Here is a 22,332-nt window from a genome sequence, read left to right as displayed (position 1 = left end):
TGCCAGAGGCTGCTCTCTATGACTGGGCACAACCCACAACTGAAAATCTGTCTACAACCATTGTAGTTCCGCAGATACAGGCTGAGTCATTCCAAATTACGAATAACATGCTGCACTTGTTGCAGAACAAGGGACTATTTTCGGGGTCGCAAGTCAAAGATCCTCAACAGCACTTGAAGAACTTCTTCTCTATCTGCAAAACCCAAAGGCAGCCCAATGTAACTCCTGAAGCAATCAAGTTGTTATTGTTTCCATTCTCAGTGACGGGAGCTGCCCAGACTTGGCTAAACTCACTTCCCATAAATTCTATAACAACTTGGGATGAGTTAGTCAGGCAATTCCATAACATGTTCCACCCACCCAATAAGACTGCTCAACAAATTGATGAAATTTTGAGTTTTAAACAGAGACCAATGGAGACACTGCATGAAATATGGGAGCGCTTTAAAGGGATGTTGGTTATATGCCCGCACCATGGTATTCCAGATCTGATGTTGGGGCAGCGGTTTTACATGGGATTGTCAGATAGCGTGAAGAACATTGTTGATGCTTCAGCTGGTGGAGCATTTTTGAGCAAAACATGGAGAGAAGGCCAGAGTCTGCTTGACAAGATTGCACAAAATTCAGGATGGACAACCAGGAATGCACCTATCACTCCAGTGGTTCACTCAGTGCCCTTAGATCTATCCAACTCTATGGCTGAAAATATGGCCACCTTATTGACACAAATGAGTATACTCACCAAAAATGTGGAAGAGTCAGGGCAGAAGCAGCAGGTACATATCGTAGATACTACCAATGGGGGCTTGTGCGCATCTTGCATTAGTCAGCCAATCGGTAACCAATGGAATGCAGAACATGATCATCACCACTACCCTGAAGACATGAATTATGTGTCTAATTATGGAGGCCAGAGACAGGGTGGTCAGAATTGGGGCTAGCAAAATTAGCAATACAAGCCAGTCCATCCACAGTTCAACAATGGAAACATGGGAGGTATGAGACCCCCTAACAATATGGCACCTTACCCAAGGCCACAGGGATATAATAATCAGAATCAGCAGCAGGGGTATCACCCTCCTCAGCAACAGCATGGTGGAAGGCAGGAAGATGGGTTTGCTAGACTTGAGGCAATGATGCAGCAGGTTATTGGGTCTAATGCAAAGATTAATGAGAGAGTGGATGCGCATGATGCAGCAATCAAGAATATTGAAGTGCAGGTGGGCCAAATTTCTATGTCTCTGAACAATCGTCCTCATGGGACACTACCTGCAGACACCCAGATAAATCCAAAAGATCAAGGCCCAAAGCAGCTGTTGGCGGTAAGTCTACGTAATGGCAGAGATCTGGATGTAGAGCAAGAGAGGGCTCGAGAAACTAGACAAGCTGAGACACTTATACCAGTGCCCATTGAGCTGGATGAGTCAACAAAACTGACAGAGGTGCCAGTCCAGCCTGCCTAGGAAGAAAATAGCATCCAGAATGCGACCGAGAAAGAAGCTGAGACAGTCCAAGAACCAGTAGTTGATGTAGCAGCTGATAAGGATCAATCCCAGTTGATTGGGAAGAAGAGACCTCATGCACCTTTCCCTCAGAGGCTGACTAAGTATCAAAAGGAGGAACAATACAAGAAGTTCTTTGAAATGCTGAAACAAATGCAGGTAAACATACCATTGAATAAAGCTTTGAAGGAGATGCCTGGGTATGCGAAAATGATGAAGGACTTGATGTCTCGAAAGTTTGATTTCCAAGACTTGGCCACAGTTACTCTTACTCAGACATGTAGTGCAGTGGTGACTAGACCAATTGCAGAAAAGTTGTCTGACCCAGGGAGCTTTACAATTCCATGCACTATTGGTAATTTTGCTTTTGCTAAAGCACTGTGTGATCTAGGGGCCAACATCAATCTTATGCCCCTGGCGATTTATAAGAGGCTGGGCATTGGAAGAGCTAGACCCACCTCTATGTTGTTGCAGCTGGCTGACAAGACAATGAAACGACCCCCTGGTATACTGGATGATGTGCTAGTTCAGGTAGGGAAATTTGTATTCCCTGCAGATTTTGTGATCTTAGACTGCAGAGTGGATGAAGAGATTCCCATAATTTTGGGAAGACCATTCTTGGCCACAGGGAGAGCGCTCATTGATTGTGAAACCGGGGAGCTCAAGATGAGATTGAACGATGAGGAAATAACATTCAATGTGCAGAAATCTATGAGGCGACCAAGTGAATTCGCCAATTGTTCTCTTATTGATGTCGTGGATGTAATCGTGGAGACTGATGATGAGGTGCTAACCATTGAGGACCCCCTTGTTGCATGTTTAATGAATTTGGATGAGGTGAATGGAGAGGAATTGGCAGAATGGGTGTTGGCATTAGAGGGTAGAGGGTTCTGGGATAGAACTCTAGAATTTTAGCCCTTACACTTGGAAAATCGAGAGACTCCTCCAGCCAAGCCATCTATCGAAGAACCACCAAAGTTGGAGTTAAAGCCATTGCCCAACCATCTCAGGTATGAATTCCTTGGACCTAACTCCACATTACCTGTTATTATCTCATCTAGTTTGTTAGATGTGCAGGCGCAACAACTCTTGCAGGTACTTAAGGAGTGCAAGACTGCCATTGGGTGGACCATATCAGACATAAAGGGGATTAGCCCCGCCTACTATATGCACAAAATTCTACTAGAAGAGGGACACAAACCTTCCAGGGAACACCAAAGAAGGCTGAACCCCAACATGAAGGAAGTGGTGAAGAAGGAAGTAATAAAGTGGTTAGATGCGGGAATTATCTTCCCAATCTCTGACAGCAGCTGGGTTAGCCCAGTTCAATGTGTACCTAAAAAGGGTGGCATGACGGTAGTTAAGAATGATAACAATGAATTGATCTCCACAAGAACAGTCACGGGCTGGAGAATTTGCATGGATTATAGAAAGCTAAATCTAGCCACCCGGAAAGACCACTTCCCACTTCCCTTCATTGATCAGATGTTAGACAGACTGGCAGAGAGGTCACACTTCTGTTTTTTGGACGGGTACTCAGGATACAACCAGATTTCCATTGCACCGGAGGACAGAGAGAAGACCTCTTTCACTTGTCCTTATGGCATTTATGCCTTTCGGAGGATGCCCTTTGGCCTATGCAATGCACCCCCCACATTCCAACGGTGCATGATGGCCATATTTACTGACATGGTAGAGGACATAATGGAGTTGTTCATGGATGACTTCTCAGTGGTGGGGAATTCATTTGATGAGTGCCTGATAAATCTGACGCGTGTGCTGAAACGGTGTATCGAGACTAACCTGGTTCTGAACTGGGAGAAGTGCAACTTCATAGTACAAGAAGGCATACTCTTGGGACACCGGGTGTCAAGCAAAGGAATTGAGGTGGATCGTGCTAAAGTGGATGTAATAGCAAAGTTACCTCCTCCAACTTCAGTCAAAACAATCAAAAGCTTCCTTGGGCATGCCGGTTTCTACCGGAGATTCATAAAAGACTTCTCAAAAATTACCAACCCTCTTTGTAAGTTGTTAGAAAAAGATCACCCTTTCTTGTTTTCTGATGATTGCAGGGTAGCATTCGAGGAGCTGAAAAAGAGACTAGTCACAGCACCTATCATTGTTGCCCCCAACTGGGAGCAGCCATTCGAACTCATGTGTGATGCCAATGACTATGCAGTGGGGGCAGTGCTGGGACAGCAGAAGGACAAGCTGATGCATCCAATCTACTATGCAAGTAGAACGCTGAGTGGAGCCCAGCTGAACTATATGGTGATTAAGAAGGAGATGTTGGCTGTGGTGTTTGCTTTCGACAAGTTCAGATCATATCTGATTGGTTCTAAGGTAATTGTATACACTGATCATGCAGCTCTCAGGTACTTGATTGAGAAGAAGGAGTCTAAGCCACGCCTGATTCGTTGGGTGTTGCTGCTGCAAGAATTCGACCTTGAAATTCGTGACCGTAAGGGCACAGAGAACCAAGTCGATGATCATCTATCTCGACTTGAGGGAGCTGAAAATGCAGTTGAGGTTGAAGATATTCTGGAAACCTTTCCAGACGAGCAGCTGCTCGCTACTAATCTTGAGAAAGCGCCATGGTATGCAGATTTTGCAAATTACCTGGCCTGCGGTATAGTTCCCTATGACCTTTCATCTGTCCAAAAGAAAAAGGTTTATCGTGACTGCCGCATGTATTATTGGGATAAGCCTTACCTGTTTAGAATTTGTGTTGACAATATGATCCGGAGGTGTGTCCCTGAGATAGAACAATCTTCTGTTTTGCAGGCTTGTCACGCATCGGCTTATGGAGGACATTTTGGAGGGGTCAGGACAGCTGTGAAAGTGCTTGAGGCCGGATTCTTTTGGCCAACGGTGTTTAAAGATGCGCATCAATGGGTGAAGGGCTGCAATGAATGTCAGCGGACCGGGAACATTTCCCGTCGCCATGAGATGCCCATGAACCCAATTCAAGAGGTGGAAGTGTTTGATGTTTGGGGGATTGACTTCATGGGTCCCTTCGTCAGCTCCTATAGCAATAAGTACATGTTGCTGTGGATTACGTGTCCAAATGGGTAGAAACTACAGCGTTGCCCACTAATGATGCAAGAGTGGTAGTGGGGTTTTTGAAGAAGAACATATTCACCAGATTTGGGACACCAAGAGCGATTATCAATGACGGAGGCACTCACTTATGTAATAGGGCTTTCAAGAAGTTGCTTGCAAAGTATGATGTACGCCACAAGGTGGCTACCCCTTATCACCCGCAAACTAGTGGGCAGGTTGAAGTGTCCAACAGAGAGATAAAGAGTGTGCTAACCAAGACTGTGAACGCCACAAGAACTGATTGGGCGAAAAAGTTAGATGATGTACTCTGGGCCTATAGAACTGCTTTTAAAACACCGATTGGTATGTCACCATATAAGTTGGTGTTCGGGAAGGCCTGCCATTTGCCAGTGGAACTTGAACATAGAGCGTGGTGGGCACTGAAACAGCTGAATCTAGACATCGAGGCTGCGGGCACAACGAGGATCACAGAATTACATGAGCTCGACGAGTTCAGACACCTTGCTTTTGAGAGCACAAAGTTGTACAAGGAAAGAATGAAGAGGTTGCACGACAAGAACACTGTGGATTCGACTCTGGGCATAAATACTCAAGTTATATTTGCAACGTCCGCATTGTCCTTTTGTAAGGCATAGTTGGGCGTGATCAAATTTTGGCGTCGTTGCTGGGGAATTAACGGTGTTATCAATTACAATTGAAAGAAGTACAAAAATTCTTATTGTAGTCATTTTTTCTATATACCCAATTTTTACATTGAAATTTTAATGTTTGTTGACTTGGTTGCACAGGTGCATGCCTAGAAACTCATCGAGATCTGGTGAAGTATTTGAAGCATTATCAGATCCCGAGAAAGTTTTCAAGACCTTGAATCGGGCTAATCGGAAAAACAACCAACAACCAACAACCAACAATTCTAAACAGTCATGGGGGATCACGAGGAAAACCCAGCGGTACCAATAGTGCCAGAGGCTGCTCTCTATGGCTGGGCACAACCCACAGCTGAAAATCTATCCACAGCCATTGTAGTTCCACAGATACAGGCTGAGTCATTCCAAATTACGAATAACATGCTGCACTTGTTGCAGAACAAGGGACTATTTTCGGGGTCGCAAGTCGAAGATCCTCAGCAGCACTTGAAGAACTTCCTCTCTATCTGCAAAACCCAAAGGCAGCCCAACGTAACTCCTGAAGCAATCAATCTGTTATTGTTTCCATTCTCAGTGACGGGAGCTGCCCAGACTTGGCTAAACTCACTTCCTATAAATTCTATAACAACTTGGGATGAGTTAGTCAGGCAATTCCATAACAAGTTCCACCCACCCAATAAGACTGGTCAACAAATTAGTGAAATTTTGAGTTTTAAACAGAGACCAATGGAGACACTGCATGAAACATGAGAGCGCTTTAAAGGGATGCTGGTTATATGCCCGTACCATGGTATTCCAGATCTGATGTTGGGGCAGCGGTTTTACATGGGATTGTCAGATAGCGTGAAGAACATTGTTGATGCTTCAGCTGGTGGAGCATTTCTGGTATAGGAAAATGATATAGGAATTTGATAGATCTTGAAATATGAATATATAAGAACAAAGAGATTGACACATTTCAACAATACTTGATAATGAAGTGATGATACCATCCATTACTTAAAGTAGATAAAAATAGATGCACTTCATAGTTCTATTGAATATTACATCCCATGAGAGTATCTTAAATATTTCTGGACTTTTTTTTAAAGTAAATTCTATATAAATTCTTAAAATTATATATATTATGACGGTTTGGTTCGGATTTTGTTTACTCAATACGAAACTAAATCTAATCGAATTTTAATCGTTTGATTTGATTTTTCGGTTTGGTGCAATTTTCCAATTCGGTTTAAACACCCTTATCTAAAAGATAAAATATAACAAGTAACCGTTCATACCAACGGGTTAAAGTACCTAATAGTGTTTTAAAAAAAAAGTTACACGGCCCGTATATAAGTTAAATACTTAATCATGATCAGATACTAGGATATCACAGAGAAATCTACGGTTTGTGTCACTTTAATTCAGAAAGATGCTGAAAAAAATAAGTTATATTTCAATACTCAAAAGATTCTCCTACCAACTGACTGATTAAGAGACCTCTTAGGAGGTGTTTGGTACGAAGGAAAACAATTTATGGAAAATATTTTTCAATTTTCTTATATTTGGTTGGCTTAAATGTTTTGGAAAATATTTTTCTCATGAATTTATTTTCTTCCAATTGGAGGAAAATATTTCCCTATTAAGAGAAGGGAAAACATTTTCCAAAACTCTTTTCCAACTTCCCCGCATTTCCCATCCTCACGAACCCCTACCAACCCACCCCACCCTAATAGTATTTTCTTTTCATATTATAAATAGAGTATTTTTTTCATTTTAACAAATGAGTATTTTCTTTTCACGATAAAAAATGTATTTTTTTTATTTTAACAAAAAAAGTATTTTTTTTCCATGACGTAAAAATATTTTCTTTCATTTCAATAAAATAATATAGTAAAAATTATTTTCTTTTATTGCAACAAAAAGAGTATTTTTGTGTTGTAAAAATAGTAATTTCTTTTTCAACCAAAAAAAGTATTTTTTAGTTATGAAGCACAAATTTCAACGGTGTTTTTGCATAAAAAAGTAAACCAACATATTAGTTCATTTGGATTTGTATGAACTTTTAGAAAAATAATTAAATTCTTGAAAGAAAATAAAGTCATGAAAATATTGGGTATTTGGGGAGGAGGAGGGAGCACAAGAAACATAGGGACTTGGGGGAAGGGGGATGGGGAGAGTAGCATAAAAAAATATTTTTTACTCTCTAACCAAACACTAGAAAATATTTACCAGAAAAAACTTTTTACTCACCAACCAAACAAAAAAAATAAGTTACAAAATCACTCATTTTCTACGAAAACATTTTCTAGGAAAGCATTTTTCATGGAACTCCAGCATGTATATGGAGCTCCTACGTATAAACTTCCAGTATATTATGTTGGAACTCCAGCACATTATGAAATTCCAGCACATTATGCTGAAATCTCATATGTAAAACATTCAAACTCCAACATATTATTCCGTTATTTTTTCAAAATTTATGAGCATTTTTGTTTAGATTTTATCTTTACATGAAAAAGTGACTAAATTTCGATTACTTTTGAAACTGGGGCTATGTTTTAAATTATCAGTTATAAATCAGGCTATTTCCGATTCTTTTTCCTATAAATGTCACAGTGACTTTGTGTCACATTGCAACACAATGTATTAGAGAAGATGGCCCGTAATAAAAGTAACTCAAATTACAACGGGAAATTTTCGTTCATATACCATATAGGAAACTATATTACCAAATATGTTCATAGTTTGCATATTACCCTTCATGCTAATAGTATTTCTATAAAATATAGACAATTCATTAAATAAGGAATCATTGTAGTTGTAGGCTTCCTTATTTAGGCGCGCTAAAATTGGGGGATTAGATATTCTTCCAGATCTTCCACAACGCAAATCACGCTCATTAATCTTCTTCGTCAGTTTCATTTCAAATTTAGCGTCTCTGCTTTTTCGATACACTGTGTTTCAAACTTTTTTCTGATTTCACAAATCAAAAACGACTAAATCTTCTACAATTCTTTTACATCAAACGCAATTGTATCCAAATTTCAGTAATACAAAGCAAAGGAAAAGAGAGCAGGAATTCCACCATTGACAGCCATTAAAAAGCTTTGAATTCAAATTTGGGTTTTCAAAAATTATTATTTGTTTGGATTGGGTGTTGTTGCAAATAATTGAGAATATGATTTGGAGTTTATATCTCAATTTTGAGGGGTTTTGGTGAAGATTAGACTTGGTTTTGGCTGAATTTCGGAAAGAAGAAGAAGAAGAAGAAGAAGAAGAAGAAGAAGAAGAAGAAGAAGAAGAAGAAGAAGAAGAAAAAGAAGACATAACATACATTATATTGCAGAAATTGTAGAAAAATTGTAGATAAAGTGTAGAAAAATTATATTCTGTTGTTTATTTATTTTTCTTTTATTCATTTAACTATTGTATGAAAGTTGAACAACATTGTATAAAAATTATATTTAAGTGGTATTATATTGTAGTTGTATATACCTTAGTAGAAATAATGTACGAAAATTGTAGATGGTTTGTAGATAAGTTGTATAATATATAATTAGTTGTATGAAATTAATTTTTACTATGTATAAATCATATACAAAATATACAAAAGACATATTGTACAAACTTTGCATAAAATTTGTATGTAAGTTTTATGTTATTGTAGTTGTATTTCACTGTGTGGAAATAATGTGTGAAAGTTGTAGAAAATTGTAGATAAGTTGTATTCCTCTATAACGGAAGATGTTGGCATATCAAGTAACTTTAGTGTTCCAGACGAACATGCATGAAAATAAAGATAAATTCTGTTATGAACAGTTTGTAGAAAATTTGTAGATAATTTGTAGAAACATTGAAATTCTGTATTTTCATATTAATTTTTCAAATGATATACAATTTTATTGTAGAACAAATGTAGAAAACAAGCCATTGTGAGTCTTATTTGACTTATTCCTCACATTCAACCTATTCTACAAAGTCACGCCACTTTAAATACAATACAACTATACTTTCTTGAATTTAAAGGTATAACAATATATATAACTTAAAAAACATCTTCTCCTTTGCACAAGTTAGCTCCAAAACAGACGAAGTGGAATAACAAGCTCCCATCAAAACTTTTAACACAAAAACACAAAGCCCAAATTTTATGTTATTGTAGTTATATTTAACTGGGTAAAAATAATGTGTGAAAGTTGTAGAAAATTGTAGGTAAGTTGTATTCCTCTATAACGGAAGATGTTGGCATATCAAGTAACTTTAGTGTTCCAGACGAACATGCATGAAAATAAAGATAAATTCTGTTATGAACAGTTTGTAGAAAATTTGTAGATAATTTGTAGAAACATTGAAATTCTGTATTTTCATATTAATTTTTCAAATGATATGTAGTTTTGTTGTAGATTAAATGTAGAAAATAAGCCATTGTGAGTCTTATTTGACTCATTCCTCATATTCAACCTATTCTACAAATTCACGCCTCTTTAAATACAATACAACCATACTTTCTTGAATTTAAAGGTATAGCAATATATATAACTTAAAAAATATCTTCTCCTCTGCACAAGTTAGCTCCAAAACAGACGAAGTTGAACAACGAGCTCCCATCAAAATTTTTAACACAAAAACACAAAAGCTCAAAAATAAATAAACAGTAGTCTACAATTTATCTACAATTGCTGCAATATAATGTGTGTCATGTCTTCTTCTTCTTCGAGTTTCAATCTGAATTTAGCCAAAACCAAGTCTAATCTTCAACAAAATCCCTCAAAATTGAGATATAAACTCCAAACCATATTCTCAATTATTTACAACGACACCCAAACCAAACAAATAATGATTTTTAAAAACCCAAATTTGAATTCAAAGCTTCAAAGCTTTTTAATGGCTGTCAATGATGGCATTGCTGCTCTCTTTTCCTTTCCTCTTATATTAATGAAGAAACTGAAATCATAGCCATCAAATCGACCAGGCTTGCTTATCTTCCCTGGACACAAAAACATTGGGACAAGATTGCAGAGGTGCCGACAATGCCTTGGCTATGGAAGAAATAATGAGATTTTGATACAGAAATCATGGGTGTGGGAGGGAAACGTGGGTGAAGGTGAGAGAATTGGAGAGAGAAACGTGGAGGAGTGGTATTAGAAGGAATATACGGTACCATTAAATTAGGAGCGTAATTAATACCCTTAAAAATCACTAATGTTATATAATTGGTAATTAAGTATACTAAATGTAATTATATCAAACCTTAAACATTGAGGGTAATATAGTTTCCTATGACATAGGAATGTAAAAATTCCAATTAAAAGCTAAATTGTGAATCGTTTCTCTTATTCTTTTAGGAGAATAAAACTACTGAGTTTTTTTGATAAATGGTTTGAATTTGTATCCAGTCTTTAGACAATATTCATCATCCATTTAGTAATGCTTTGAATGACGTAAGTTGAAATATAATCCACAACTTTTAATAAACAAAAAGAAAAGGAAAAGAAACAAAAAAACGAATTTAACGCGCCAGGTAGGGGTCGAACCTACGACTTTCTGCTTAGGAAACAGACGCTCTATCCACTGAGCTACAGGCGCTCTGTTGCTTAAGGAATGTGACTAGTTTTATATGTCTCTTGTTAGAAAAAACATTTATTGGCAGAACAACTGAAACATTTTTTTTTCTTCCGAAAAGCATTTTAGATTGTACTCCATCCTACTAGTGGATTTCACTGTATCGTCGTCATTGTTGTATTTTAAATTGTACCCCAATTTTTATTTGGCTATGATTTTATCAAACATTTTTAGATGTATTAAAATTAATAATTATTGAACTTATGTGATTTTCAGTCAAGTGAATCAATAAAATACTAGTATGAAATAAACCCCAAATTGAAGAAACTAAAACCCCAAAGTAAAGCCCTTTTTGCATCTGCTTAGTAGCCTCAACAGACATGGCGACTTTCACCGCCAGATCCCTCCTCCGCTCCGCCACTACCTCCGGCCGAACAGCCCCCGTTAGACTTTCCGGTAGTTCCAAACCAAAGGCCTCTCCCTCCCCCATTCGTATCCCTTCACAGAAACCACTCACCGCTCGCATTTTCAGGTCATTATCCGAAAACATTGTTTTCAATTTTTGCATATATATATATATATATATATATATATATATCTATATCTATATCTATATATATATATATCTATCTATCTATCTATATATATATATACACAAAAAAAAAACATATATATACTCTCCGTTTCATTTTATGTGGCGCATTTTACTGTTAATATATTAAAAAAGAATAACATATTTATATATTTAGAAATAATTTAACATTAAAAATTACTTTTTTCCTTTAATGAAATGTTTTGTATCTACACATGTGTATGACTTGTTTTAGACCATAAATTGGGACGGATGGAGTATAAATTTTCACCAAGAATATTTATCATTAATTGTTTCTATATAATATTGAACCAGATACATTTTTTCCTTATATTTTGTAGGTCACCTGTTGAAATGAGCTGTATAAGAGTGGAAACGTTGTTTCCATATCACACTGCTACTGCCTCTGCTTTGCTGAATTCCATGTTATCTGGCACTCCTAGGTGCTATGGTTGGACTCTTGAAGGTATATTTACATATTTTTTATATTATTATATGGATCCATACGAGGATTAGTTTGTAGGGTGCTTGATTTTATGCATATTTGTTGAAGATGTAGAGCCCTTTTGGGCAAGTTGAATTCAAGTAGCTTTTAAGCACCGAGTGCTGAATTTATGATTAAGCAGTTATGTATTTGAATAAAAGTGTTGAAGCTGAAAATAAGTTGTTGATGTGATAATCACTTTTTCTGTCCAAATGACTGAAAATGTCCTTAAAGCCCGTAACACCAAAAATAAGTTTATTGGTGCAACGTTTATAATTTTAAATTAATTCAAACACATATTACATTTGTGTATCAACTTACTTTAAGTAAGATTATTTTTAATAAATGTAAATTATCATTATTTAATTAACATATACTAATTAATTTTATTGACTAAAATTTGAACGTAAAAAACATACTAAAATACTCTAACCTTTTGTGGTTGTACGTCACTTTGACAACTTCCAATTCAAGTTCAAACAATAACAGTTAAAGAACCAAATTTTCCCTTTTTGTATGACAATTACTAACACATATAGTATTGAATTTTTTTATAATTATCTGAAACAAGTTTTAGAAGAGTCTATTATGGTGAAACAAACATTTATATCACCTAAGCTAGTCATTCTAATGTAGAATGCATATATAAACCTAAATAATGCTAACATTGAACAGTTTATAAGTTCGTAAACTAACAACCTAATGCTCAAATACCACATGCTTGAATGCTTTAGGCTCAACAATTTATAATCAAAAAATGGTAAGAATAATAGTATGTATCTTGAGCGGATATGAGCTGTCACACCTCCTTTTTGCGCGCCTACCCCGAAGGATAAATGCGTGAGGGAGTTTTTCCAATTTAAGTGACAATATTTGAAATGAGATTATTTATTTAATTCAGAGTCGCCACTTGGGAAAGGTTTGGCTTTTGGTGTCCCAAGTCACCGATTTATCTTGAATCCCAATTCGAGGAAAATATTCGACTTTCCAAATGAAGTCTGCGAACCAGAAATTCTAAGTAAGGAATTCTGTTGACCCGAGGGAAGGTGTTAGGCACCCCCGAATCCCGTGGTTCTAGCACGGTCGCTTAAATTGTTGTAATGGCTAAATATCTGATTTTTATACATGTTATGACTTGTGTGCTTTTATTAAGTTTAAACCGCTTTTTTTTTTTATAGAATTGCAACATCGTAAAAATGCATCTCGAACCACGTCACAATCAATGCACCCGTGGTTGTTAATACGTTCCGACTCCGTTGAGATTTGGATTTGGGTCACATAAATGCGCACCCGAATTTAAGCATGTAATTCAATTAAAATCGCGTCTAAAGAGTCTAACGCGTTATTATCTTTGGGGAAAGCCGTGAAGTTCGTTAAATGGCCACTCCCGAAATCTAAGTAATTATTAACATCTATTGAGGGCCCCGCAGTTTGTGCGTCTTTGTTTGGCGAGACTCGCCTCATTTATTTTAAGGATATCCTAAAGTGACTACATTTCTATTAAATTCGTTTCTAAAATAAAAGAGAAAAAATCCTAATTAGTTACATGCTTAAAAAAAGGGCGTAACATATTAAATGCTAGATTAAGACAAATGTTAACGGAAAGAAATATTACTAAAATTGAAATTATAAATAAACTACGGAATCGACAAATAATATGTTCAAAAGAAACTAATTATCCTATAACTAGATTAAACTCGCATTGTTAGATGACTTGAACCGTTGGAATTAATTATTTACGACTATTTGAAACTAGAATCAATCTTAATTACTAATGCATATTCGAAAGTTTATTAAATTCAAACGTTAACTCGTCTTGTTTGAACTCAAATCATGCCATAATGCCTAATTCACGAAATTAATTTAAATTCATGCTTTAACTAAATTTAGCTACATGTTCACGATTAACCTACTGTTGACAATATTAAAACCTTCAAGCTAGTGAACTAACCAGTTTTACCAAGCCGATTCACTAAAGACCAACTTATGTTATTTTCCTCTTACTCCAATTGTTAAACAATTTGGCAGTAATGAGCATGCTTAAACATATACTACCTAATAACCAAACTAAAACAGAGTATTATTTTATACATCACTACAAGATGCCTAGTTATGTAAAGTAACCGAAATTTACAGAATAATAATACATGAGATAACCTAAACACAATCAGTAAAAGAGACAAAGGAAAAAAAGCTAAATTAAAACTTCAAAGTTCCATTCTTCATATGTATTCATGCTTTCACATTTCAGCTTACAATATCGATAAGGTTACGGCCATGTACCTGGTATTGGAAGTAAAAGAAGAGGAAGATCAGTAGAAGCAGCAGTAGCGTAAATACACAGCAACAAACAGGTTCAGCAAAAACAAAACCAGTAACGACCAGTAGAATAACCCAGTAACAGATTGAAAACCAGCAGTACCAGAATGCAATCGCAGTCAAAGCAGAAGAGAGACAGATACAAGACGCAGTAGTTTACTGATTTTTGAATAACACTCAAGGAAAAGCAACCTGAAATTATTCAAGTAAAAGTTCAGCTTGTTTTTCTCTTTTGCTCTCAAATTCTGATTTCTCAAAATTCAGTCAACTCTCTCAACTTTTTCCTCTATCCCTCCTCTTACACTGTGTAAAAATGACTCTATTTATAACCAAGACTCTTGTCTTGAACCACTAACCCGAAATATTCCCATAATTGCATGCCTTGCACCCACTACTTAATGTTTTTCTTATTTAATTCCCTGTTCCCCATGCCTACATGTTTTGTCCCCCACTATATTAAATAAATACATTATTCCCACTCCATTATGTCTTGTCCCCCACTATATTAAACAATGTATTAACCCACTAACCCATATCTTTTCTTTAATTAATTCCATTATTCCCCACTACCGCATGCTTTGTCCCCCACTATATTAAACAATGTATTAATTCCCCACCATTATGTCTTGTCCCCCACTACGTATTAAAAAATGTATTAATTTAATATTATTAGTACCTAGTGGACGGAACACTCAGATTAAATAATTGTTCAAATTTTCAATTCCAAAAATACCCCTCTGAAATTACTGAAATTACCATTTTACCCCCTGGAAATACTGCCATTTACCATTCTACCCCCATCAACTATAACCAATTCATCTAATCAATTATCCAATTAACAGACAAACTCTGAATAAACAAACTCACTAAACACAATCATCAATTGAACTCAAACTAGATCAAACTACATTACAACCAAGATAAAAGATTCAATGATTCAGAACCATTGTATTGAACTAGTAAGGTCGAAATTGATTCACACATATACAAAGGGAATAAACTAACTCTATTGGGAACAAAATCACAATTAACTTAGACAACATGAACGAGCAGGGAACCAAACAATATGATGAACAACCAAGAGCAGGGAAGCAAACAATACACAAAAATGAAACTATTTGAACCAAAATGCTAGCAAACATTTATAGGAATAGTCACTGTTTGTACAAAAATATGAAATTGACTAATCAAACAAAGAAGTGTCATTAAAGCTTTAATCAAGACCTAACCTCAAAAACCAACAGAAGAGATCGATTCAGCTTAGAACCCTTCATGCGCACCTGTAGCCCCCCGTCGCCATTAAAACCAACAAGAACTATATTCACTTCAAGAGGGACTTGAAATGGATCCTCAGCGCGAGAATGAAGCGTTTGACGAACATCCGATCGAACACTGTCTTTAACATCTTGAAAAGCTTCATGGTACCACTACTGTTGGTGACCTAGTGTTCAAATGTGAGCTGACTGGAACGGAGGGTGTGACGGACATCGTGGTCGATGGACTGGTTTGCTTGACGACGAAGCAAGCTGGTGGCGTGAGAATGGAGAAGAAGGCTGCTGGTTGTTGTGAGGTCGTGAGATGAGGAAGCAGCCACGGTTGGTTTGTCTTGGGTGTTGAAGGGGTCGTTTGGGGAAGATGAAGACGGACTGTGTGTGTGCGTGATGTGCAGCGACTGACGGAGAAGAAGAAAGCAGCGGCCATGGCGGACTGGCTGCGCTGGTCGTGAGGCGGAACTGGGGTTGTGACGACGTGGTCATGGTGGACGTGAGGAGGCTGTTTCTGGTGGTCGCTGGTTTGGTGGGTGGAATGACGGGAGGGAGCTGGTTGCTCCGACGAAGAAGAGAGCGAAGCAGAAGGAAAAGGCAGCCATGGGATGGTGGTTTTGAGCTGGAGCTCGATGGTCGTTCATGGTGGTTCATCCATGGCTACTGGCTGGGGCTCGACGGGCTGTGGGTGAAGCAACAGCATGACGAAGAAGATGCAGAAGGGCAGCTATGAGAGGGTGGTTGTTTGGAGCAGAAGTGAAGAAGAAGAAGATGAAGACGGGGCAACCATGGTTGGGGGCTTGAGGTTGTTTGGAGAAGAAGAAGATGAGGGGGGGGGGGGCGGATGATTTTTTTTTTAGGGTTTTTTAGGGTAAGGAAAAATGAAAATAGGGGTTGGGATTAGTTTGGGTTATGGGGCGGACTGGGTCGGGTCGACCCGGTGAGGTTTTGGGTTGGGTAGAGGTGTTTTGGGCTTAAATTTAGAATTGAAGAGGAGGCCTAATTCCGATTTTCTTCTATTTTTTGTTCTCTTTTCTTTTACTTATTAATAAAACTAAAATGCTAAAATTAAATTATAAAAACCAAAATTATCTTAAAATACTAATTAACTCCTAAATAATAATTATCACCCAAAATTAAACATCAACAAAAATAAAATCACACAATTTGGACATTAAATGCTAAAAATGCAAAAGATGCCTATTTTTGTAATTTTCATTCTTGTAAAACAAACTTAATTACTCATAATTGCAAACCTAAATCTTAAATGCAAATGCGACATATTTTTGTATTTTTTATTAATTTAGCAAATAAACATGCACAGACAAAAATGTAAATAATACAAGGAAAATAACACAAAATTCACAACAATTGCAAACAATCAAAAAATTGTTTTATTTTTTTTTTTGGAATTTTTGGGAGTAATTCTTATATAGGGCAAAAATCACGTGCTTACATGAGATTAAACACATGTAGACTTGAGATTAACTTGTCTTGTTACTTGATGGTAGTTCTTAGGTTCTAACTCAAGTCCCAATCTTCATTCTCTACATCTCTTTTTCTTTATATGTTATGATGATTGATGAAATACTACAAACTTAGGTGGGAGTGTAGAGCGGGACCAAGACCCCTTTATATATGTTTGGAATGTCATTTGATATGGCAAAGCCATCAATAGCCATATAAATAGGCGAATAGATTTTTCCTCTTGATTAAATGAACTATCATCCAAATACATAATTATTCCTTGTATTTAATGTATTTTTTCCATGTGTATGTACCTACTATAGGGGAAAACATTCATTAATATATTAAGAATTCATGAATAAATCTAGAAGGTTACATTCATTAATTTAATGGATTCATGTTGAATCCTGAATGTAGCTAATAGTTACATTAACGTAATGGATTCATGTATGATTCATCAATGTAATTGGATAGTTATTCGACTTTGGTCAAAGTAACTTAATTCATCCATATGCTGTGTACCCAACCAATAATTTATCCAAGCACATAAATGGTGTTTCACCATAAAATATGAGAATGTGACCACAAAGATCACCTTCTGCCAATACACATACCTAGTATAACTTGTTAACATTAGGTTAACGTGTTTACAACGGAACCAACCATGTCATATGGTTGTTTTTGGCACAAGATGGGCTCTACTGTCAATATTAAAAATACAGTGACCTTTGTCTAGTATTAGAGTTTTGTCAGGGGATGAGTCAGAATTTGATTTGAGATTGTATTATGTTGCCTTTCATTCGTCTGTCTTATTAGTCTACAACAAAAACTTCCAGTGGCTGAAATTCTTGTAATATAACTCTCAATCAGACTCTTTAAATGCTTATGGGTTGAGTTTACCAAAGGAGTGATATGTTATTCACCAAGATATCAATATACATTGACATGACGTTGAGCCTTTATATGTGCAATTGATGTATTTGTTGTACCTGTCTGATTGTCCATTGACGCAGAAATACATATTTCTTGCAGATTTGTGAATCATGCAGCTGATATTGATTGTTGATGAGTTAATTCCATAATAAGCCTCGAGAAAATTGAATCAGATAGTTTGTCGGATCGAAAGTTGCTTAGCATATACATTTTGCCTTTACAATTGTAGTTGCTAAGATGTAAATGACAGTCTAATACTGGGTATTTAATCAGATTGCAAGGATGATGTATGAATGTCAAAGAGTTCAAGTGAAGCTTTATGTCCAAGCGGTCTAAGAGAATAAATACTAGAGTACTGAATAAGAACATGGGACTCTTTCCCTTTCTATGAATTCTGGCTTCTATTGAAGTATATTATCATTATCAATGGTATTTACATTTTGAAGTCCTAAGTTAGCTCATTGTCCTTATAGATTATGTAAGGGCCAAAGCTTGAATTGAAACCAGAATTTTATTGCATTTCTGTTCAATTATGGTGTTAAATACAGCAATATAATTACCAGATTTTAGTTTCCTGGAATTGTTCTAGAGAATCTAATGATGTCATCTAGCATTTTATATCGCCAAATTACTTCTGAAAAATTTGTATCATGAATAACTTAAATGGGACCCGAGTGGACAACCACAAGTATTCATGTCTTTGTGTGATCTCGATTGTTCTTAGACAAGCCTGAAGAATGAAACTTTGTGAAGAGTATATGTTTGCTAGTGAAGATATTTAGTTGCGTGTTTTTTGTAGTATTCGTAAACCACTTGATTGTTGCATCTTTGTCTCTTGTATCCGTCTAAAATCTTTTAATCCACTGGACTGAGAGACACATTTAAGTGGCATTGAAATGGAAGATGATCCCCAAAGTGCAAAATTTTTCTCCTATCTCAATTATTTTTCCTCTTTTTGCTGGGAATAGAGGGGAGATGATTTCATTTGATAGTGTCTTAACATTGTATGCTTGTTTTCTTGTTTGCTTTTGGACAACTGAAGTTAAAAAGGAAATTTTTGTACAAGTTGAAGTCCTGGTATATCAACTTACAGTGACCATAAAAGAGGGCCAATATAACATAAGAATTGAACTTCTGCTGAGAACTAGAGTTTGAAACATTAGTAAACTGTGAACCTGATGAAATCGGAACAATTCCAACACATGGCTACCAGTCTTCCACGAGTATGGGAACAATATCATCCTTAAACAAAATATTTTTCCATTTTCAGATTAAATACAGACTGCGCGTGATGCTTTTATTGTGATTTGCTGTACTTGTCTGATTATCGATTGATCAGAAAGTATTACTTCCTGTAGATTTTGTGAACGATTTAGCAGTATGATTGAAGGGGGGCTTTGGAGCAATAGTAAAGTTGTTTCCGTGTGACCTATCACCTATAGGTCACGGGTTCGAGCCGTGAAAACAGCCACTAATGCTTGCATTAGAGTAGGCTGGCTGCATTACACCCCAAGGGGTGCGGCCCTTCTCCGGATCCTGTGTGAACGCGGGATGCCTTGTACACCGGGCTGCCCTTTTTATTGCTGAAGAATTAATTCCTTAGATAACCTTAAATGAATAGGCTAGTCTGAGGGACTGAGCTTTAGCATATGTATTATTTGCCTTTTGTCATTGTAGTTCTTGCTGACTAAGTCATGCATAGGTTCATTCTAATACTTTGTATTCAATCAGATTGCAGTGATGATTTATGATGAATGTCAGAAGGTTCAAGCGAAGTTTTATCATGCAGTCTAAGAGATTATCTGAAAATAGGGTACAATAGAAACTCCAAAGAAGAAACATATATCTTCTACTGTAACTGTGATTTTATTTTTGTTCTAATATTCACATATGTGATTTACTAATAATCAGATGCTGACCCCCTTCAATGAATTCTGGATCCTACTTTAGTGGTTTTTATTACTCCTAGCATGTTTTTGTTGAACAACTTTTAAGCTCATTACTGAGTTTCTATCGGAAACAAGCTCTCTGCCTTTATAAGGTAGGGGTAAGGTCTGCGTACACATTACCTTCCCCTGACTCCACTTGTTAGATTACACTGCGATTGTTGTCGTTGTTGTTGTTGTTGTTGTACTTAGACTATGAGAACAAAAGCAAACCTTGTCTACAATTTTGTTGCTGGATATAGTTCTAAGGTTTGTCCCATGGGCATATAAATTTTGATGTGTGCGCGCGCGCGCTCTGTGCACGCTCACGTATTTTGTTGCGCTTCTAGCATAAAAGTCATAATGATGCTTATGCTTATGTTGCTAAAAGAGCAATGTTTTGATGCTAAAATCTGCTTAGCATCGGTATCCAAAATCTCGGATGCACAATGTTTCAAGTTTATTGAAAGAGTTGTTACGTAGTAGTTTGACTTGGCTTTTCCTGGTTTAGGGCTGTGATTACCGCACATTATCTTTGGCAAATTTTGCCTATCGTTCCAAGTGCTTTTATTTGTTCTCTAAGCTATGAACTTCGGTAAGACTGCTGAATTAGCTGTTAATATCGTGTTCATACCTTCATCTCCCCTCCCTCCCCTTTTTTTTTAAAATGCTGTAGGTCATTTTTATTAGTGTAAAAGATAACTCTGCATGTGTGAGTTTTTTCATATCGCCGTTCTTAAGTCCAAATAGAAGAAGGGTTACAGTAAGTTGACATATTCAAGCATATACCATACTTGAAGAACACATTAAATTTTGATAGAAGGGGTGGAAAAGATGATATAACGGATCAATTTAATATATGGACAATATAAATATTTTTATCATCTTTATACAGTATAGTTTAATTGGTTATAGCAGATAGTTTTCAATCTTGCTATGAAAAGTCACAAGTATGATAATAGTATAAAAATTCTTTAAGCTGTATATGTATAAAAATTAAACCCGAAAACGAGAGGCCTAAAATTTGAAATGAGCACAACTAAGAGAAGGATAATTTGATTCTTGAACGGAGAGTTTGAAGGTACGTAAATGGTGTTGGTGAGACTAATGTGGAAAGTGCTAAGAGACGTCAAAAAATTGCAGAAAAGTTATTACTTTTTTTGGGGTTACCTTTTAACCTTGATAGTTTCGATAGCTTCGTACGGTGATTTTGGACTTAGAAGTATGTCCGAATATTGATTTGGAGGTCCGTAAGTCGTTATGGCTTGAATTGGTGTAGGAAAGTTGAAGGTTTGGAACGTTGAGAAGTTTGATCGAGAGTTGACTTTGTAACGGGCTTGGATTTTGGTTCCGGAAGTTGAAATAGATCCGTTGTGTCATCTATGACTTGTGTGCAAAATTTGAGGTCAATCGGAGTTAGTTTGGTATGTTTCGGCATTGGTTTTAGAAGTTGGAAGTTCAATAGTTCATTAGGCTTGAATTGAGGTGCGATTTGGGATTTCGATGTTGTTTGATGTGATGAGGCTTTGACTAAGTTCGTATCGTGTTTAGGCATTGTTGGTATGTTTGGATGGGGCCCCGGGTGTAATTTGGATCATGTTCGGAGTCATTTTGGACTTTGTTGGATAGTTGATATCTGTGCTTATGGTTTCCTCTTTTACGATCGCGGGAAGAGGGATGCTATCGCGAAGAGTCTTTTATGGCAGCTGGGCAATTGTTCTATGCATTCACGAGGTTGTGGACGCGATCGCGAAGGTCTAAGTTTTTGTGAAACGCGAATGCGGGTGGATGGACGCATTAGCGAAGAAAGAAGGAGAGGCCTGGGATTTTCAGACGGTTGTTCATCGCGATCGCGTGAGGCTGTCTACGATCCTGTAGGTTTGGGTGATTGGTCACAGCGTTTGCGACCTTGTGAGCGTGTTCACATAGAAGGTTTTTGTTACTAATGATGGTTGTTCTTTGCGATCGAGAAGGATTTTTTACGATTGCGATGTGTAATCATCAACAGAATGTTTAAAATCTTAAATCGAGGGTTAGAGTATTATTTCACGTTTTGAGTTGTAGAGCTCGGTTTTCAGCGATTTTAGGGGAATCTTCACGTCTTGGATCGGGGTAAAAGTTGTTGATTCGGATTTGTTCATTTATCTTGATTCTATCCTTATTTTTGTCATTTATTTAGTGAATTAAAGTGAAGAAAAGAGGATTTTGGGGGAAACTTTTCAAAAATGAAAAATGAAAGTTTGAAGGTCGATTTGTGGTTGGAATTAGATAATTTTGGTATGGTTGGACTCATAATTGAATGGGTGTTTGTATTTTGTGAATTTTGTCAGGTTCTGAGGCGTGGCCCGAAGTTGACTTTTTGATTTTGATAAAGATCGAAGCTTTATTGTTTGAAGTTATTTCCTACAACATTATTTGTTGATATTGAGTTGTTTGTAACTAGATTCGAGTCGTTTGGTGGCCGATACGCGTGGGAAGGGCTTGTTGGAGTTGTGATTTGTATGTTTTGAGGTAAGTAGCACTTTTAAACTTGGAACCGAGGGTATGAATCCCTAGAAAATGTGTATATGATTTGTGTTGGGATGATA

At 36.8% G+C, this 22,332-nt stretch overlaps 1 protein-coding gene, 1 long non-coding RNA gene and 2 other non-coding genes across 6 annotated transcripts; 1 reads left to right on the top strand and 3 right to left on the bottom strand.

Moving 5' to 3' along the window:
- Positions 1-374: 374 nt before the first annotated feature.
- Positions 375-481, bottom strand: LOC138876646 (small nucleolar RNA R71). Its single transcript, XR_011401989.1, has one exon. It is a non-coding gene; the product is annotated as a small nucleolar RNA R71 (small nucleolar RNA).
- A 10,229-nt stretch (positions 482-10,710) lies between these two features.
- On the bottom strand, positions 10,711-10,783 carry TRNAR-CCU (transfer RNA arginine (anticodon CCU)). Its single transcript has one exon. It is a non-coding gene; the product is annotated as a tRNA-Arg (tRNA).
- An 86-nt stretch (positions 10,784-10,869) lies between these two features.
- LOC104212198 (protein NUCLEAR FUSION DEFECTIVE 6, mitochondrial-like) lies at positions 10,870-19,751 on the top strand. 3 transcript variants are annotated; one of them, XM_009761413.2, is made up of 3 exons: positions 10,870-11,291; positions 11,693-11,817; positions 19,551-19,751. In XM_009761413.2, the coding sequence occupies exons 1-3, from the start codon at positions 11,140-11,142 to the stop codon at positions 19,568-19,570; spliced, it is 297 nt and encodes a 98-aa protein (XP_009759715.1). In that variant the 5' UTR covers positions 10,870-11,139; the 3' UTR covers positions 19,571-19,751. The 3 variants fall into 3 exon arrangements, with proteins under 3 accessions (XP_009759715.1, XP_009759716.1, XP_009759717.1); XM_009761414.2 differs by lacking the exon at positions 19,551-19,751 and adding an exon at positions 18,093-18,407 and having other exon boundaries at positions 10,892-11,291; XM_009761415.2 differs by lacking the exon at positions 19,551-19,751 and adding an exon at positions 17,919-18,407 and having other exon boundaries at positions 10,892-11,291.
- LOC138876509 (uncharacterized) lies at positions 13,895-17,106 on the bottom strand. Its single transcript, XR_011401816.1, has 2 exons — positions 16,876-17,106; positions 13,895-14,118 (listed from the first exon to the last, which is right to left on the bottom strand). It is a non-coding gene; the product is annotated as an uncharacterized lncRNA (long non-coding RNA).
- Positions 19,752-22,332: the final 2,581 nt, after the last annotated feature.

Source organism: Nicotiana sylvestris, chromosome 8 (assembly GCF_000393655.2).
Source record: "Nicotiana sylvestris chromosome 8, ASM39365v2, whole genome shotgun sequence".
Classification (NCBI taxonomy): domain Eukaryota; kingdom Viridiplantae; phylum Streptophyta; class Magnoliopsida; order Solanales; family Solanaceae; genus Nicotiana; species Nicotiana sylvestris.
Note: the sequence above shows the minus strand (reverse complement) of the source record. Positions and strands in the feature narration are given on the sequence as shown.

Excerpts from the sequence above, each read along its gene's own strand:
- LOC104212198 (XM_009761413.2), top strand. The coding sequence starts at position 11,140 with ATGGCGACTTTCACCGCCAGATCCCTCCTCCGCTCCGCCACTACCTCC. Across the intron at positions 11,292-11,692 it reads CTCACCGCTCGCATTTTCAG|GTCACCTGTTGAAATGAGCT; the intron begins GTCATTATCCGA and ends TATATTTTGTAG. Across the intron at positions 11,818-19,550 it reads CTATGGTTGGACTCTTGAAG|ATTGCAGTGATGATTTATGA; the intron begins GTATATTTACAT and ends GTATTCAATCAG.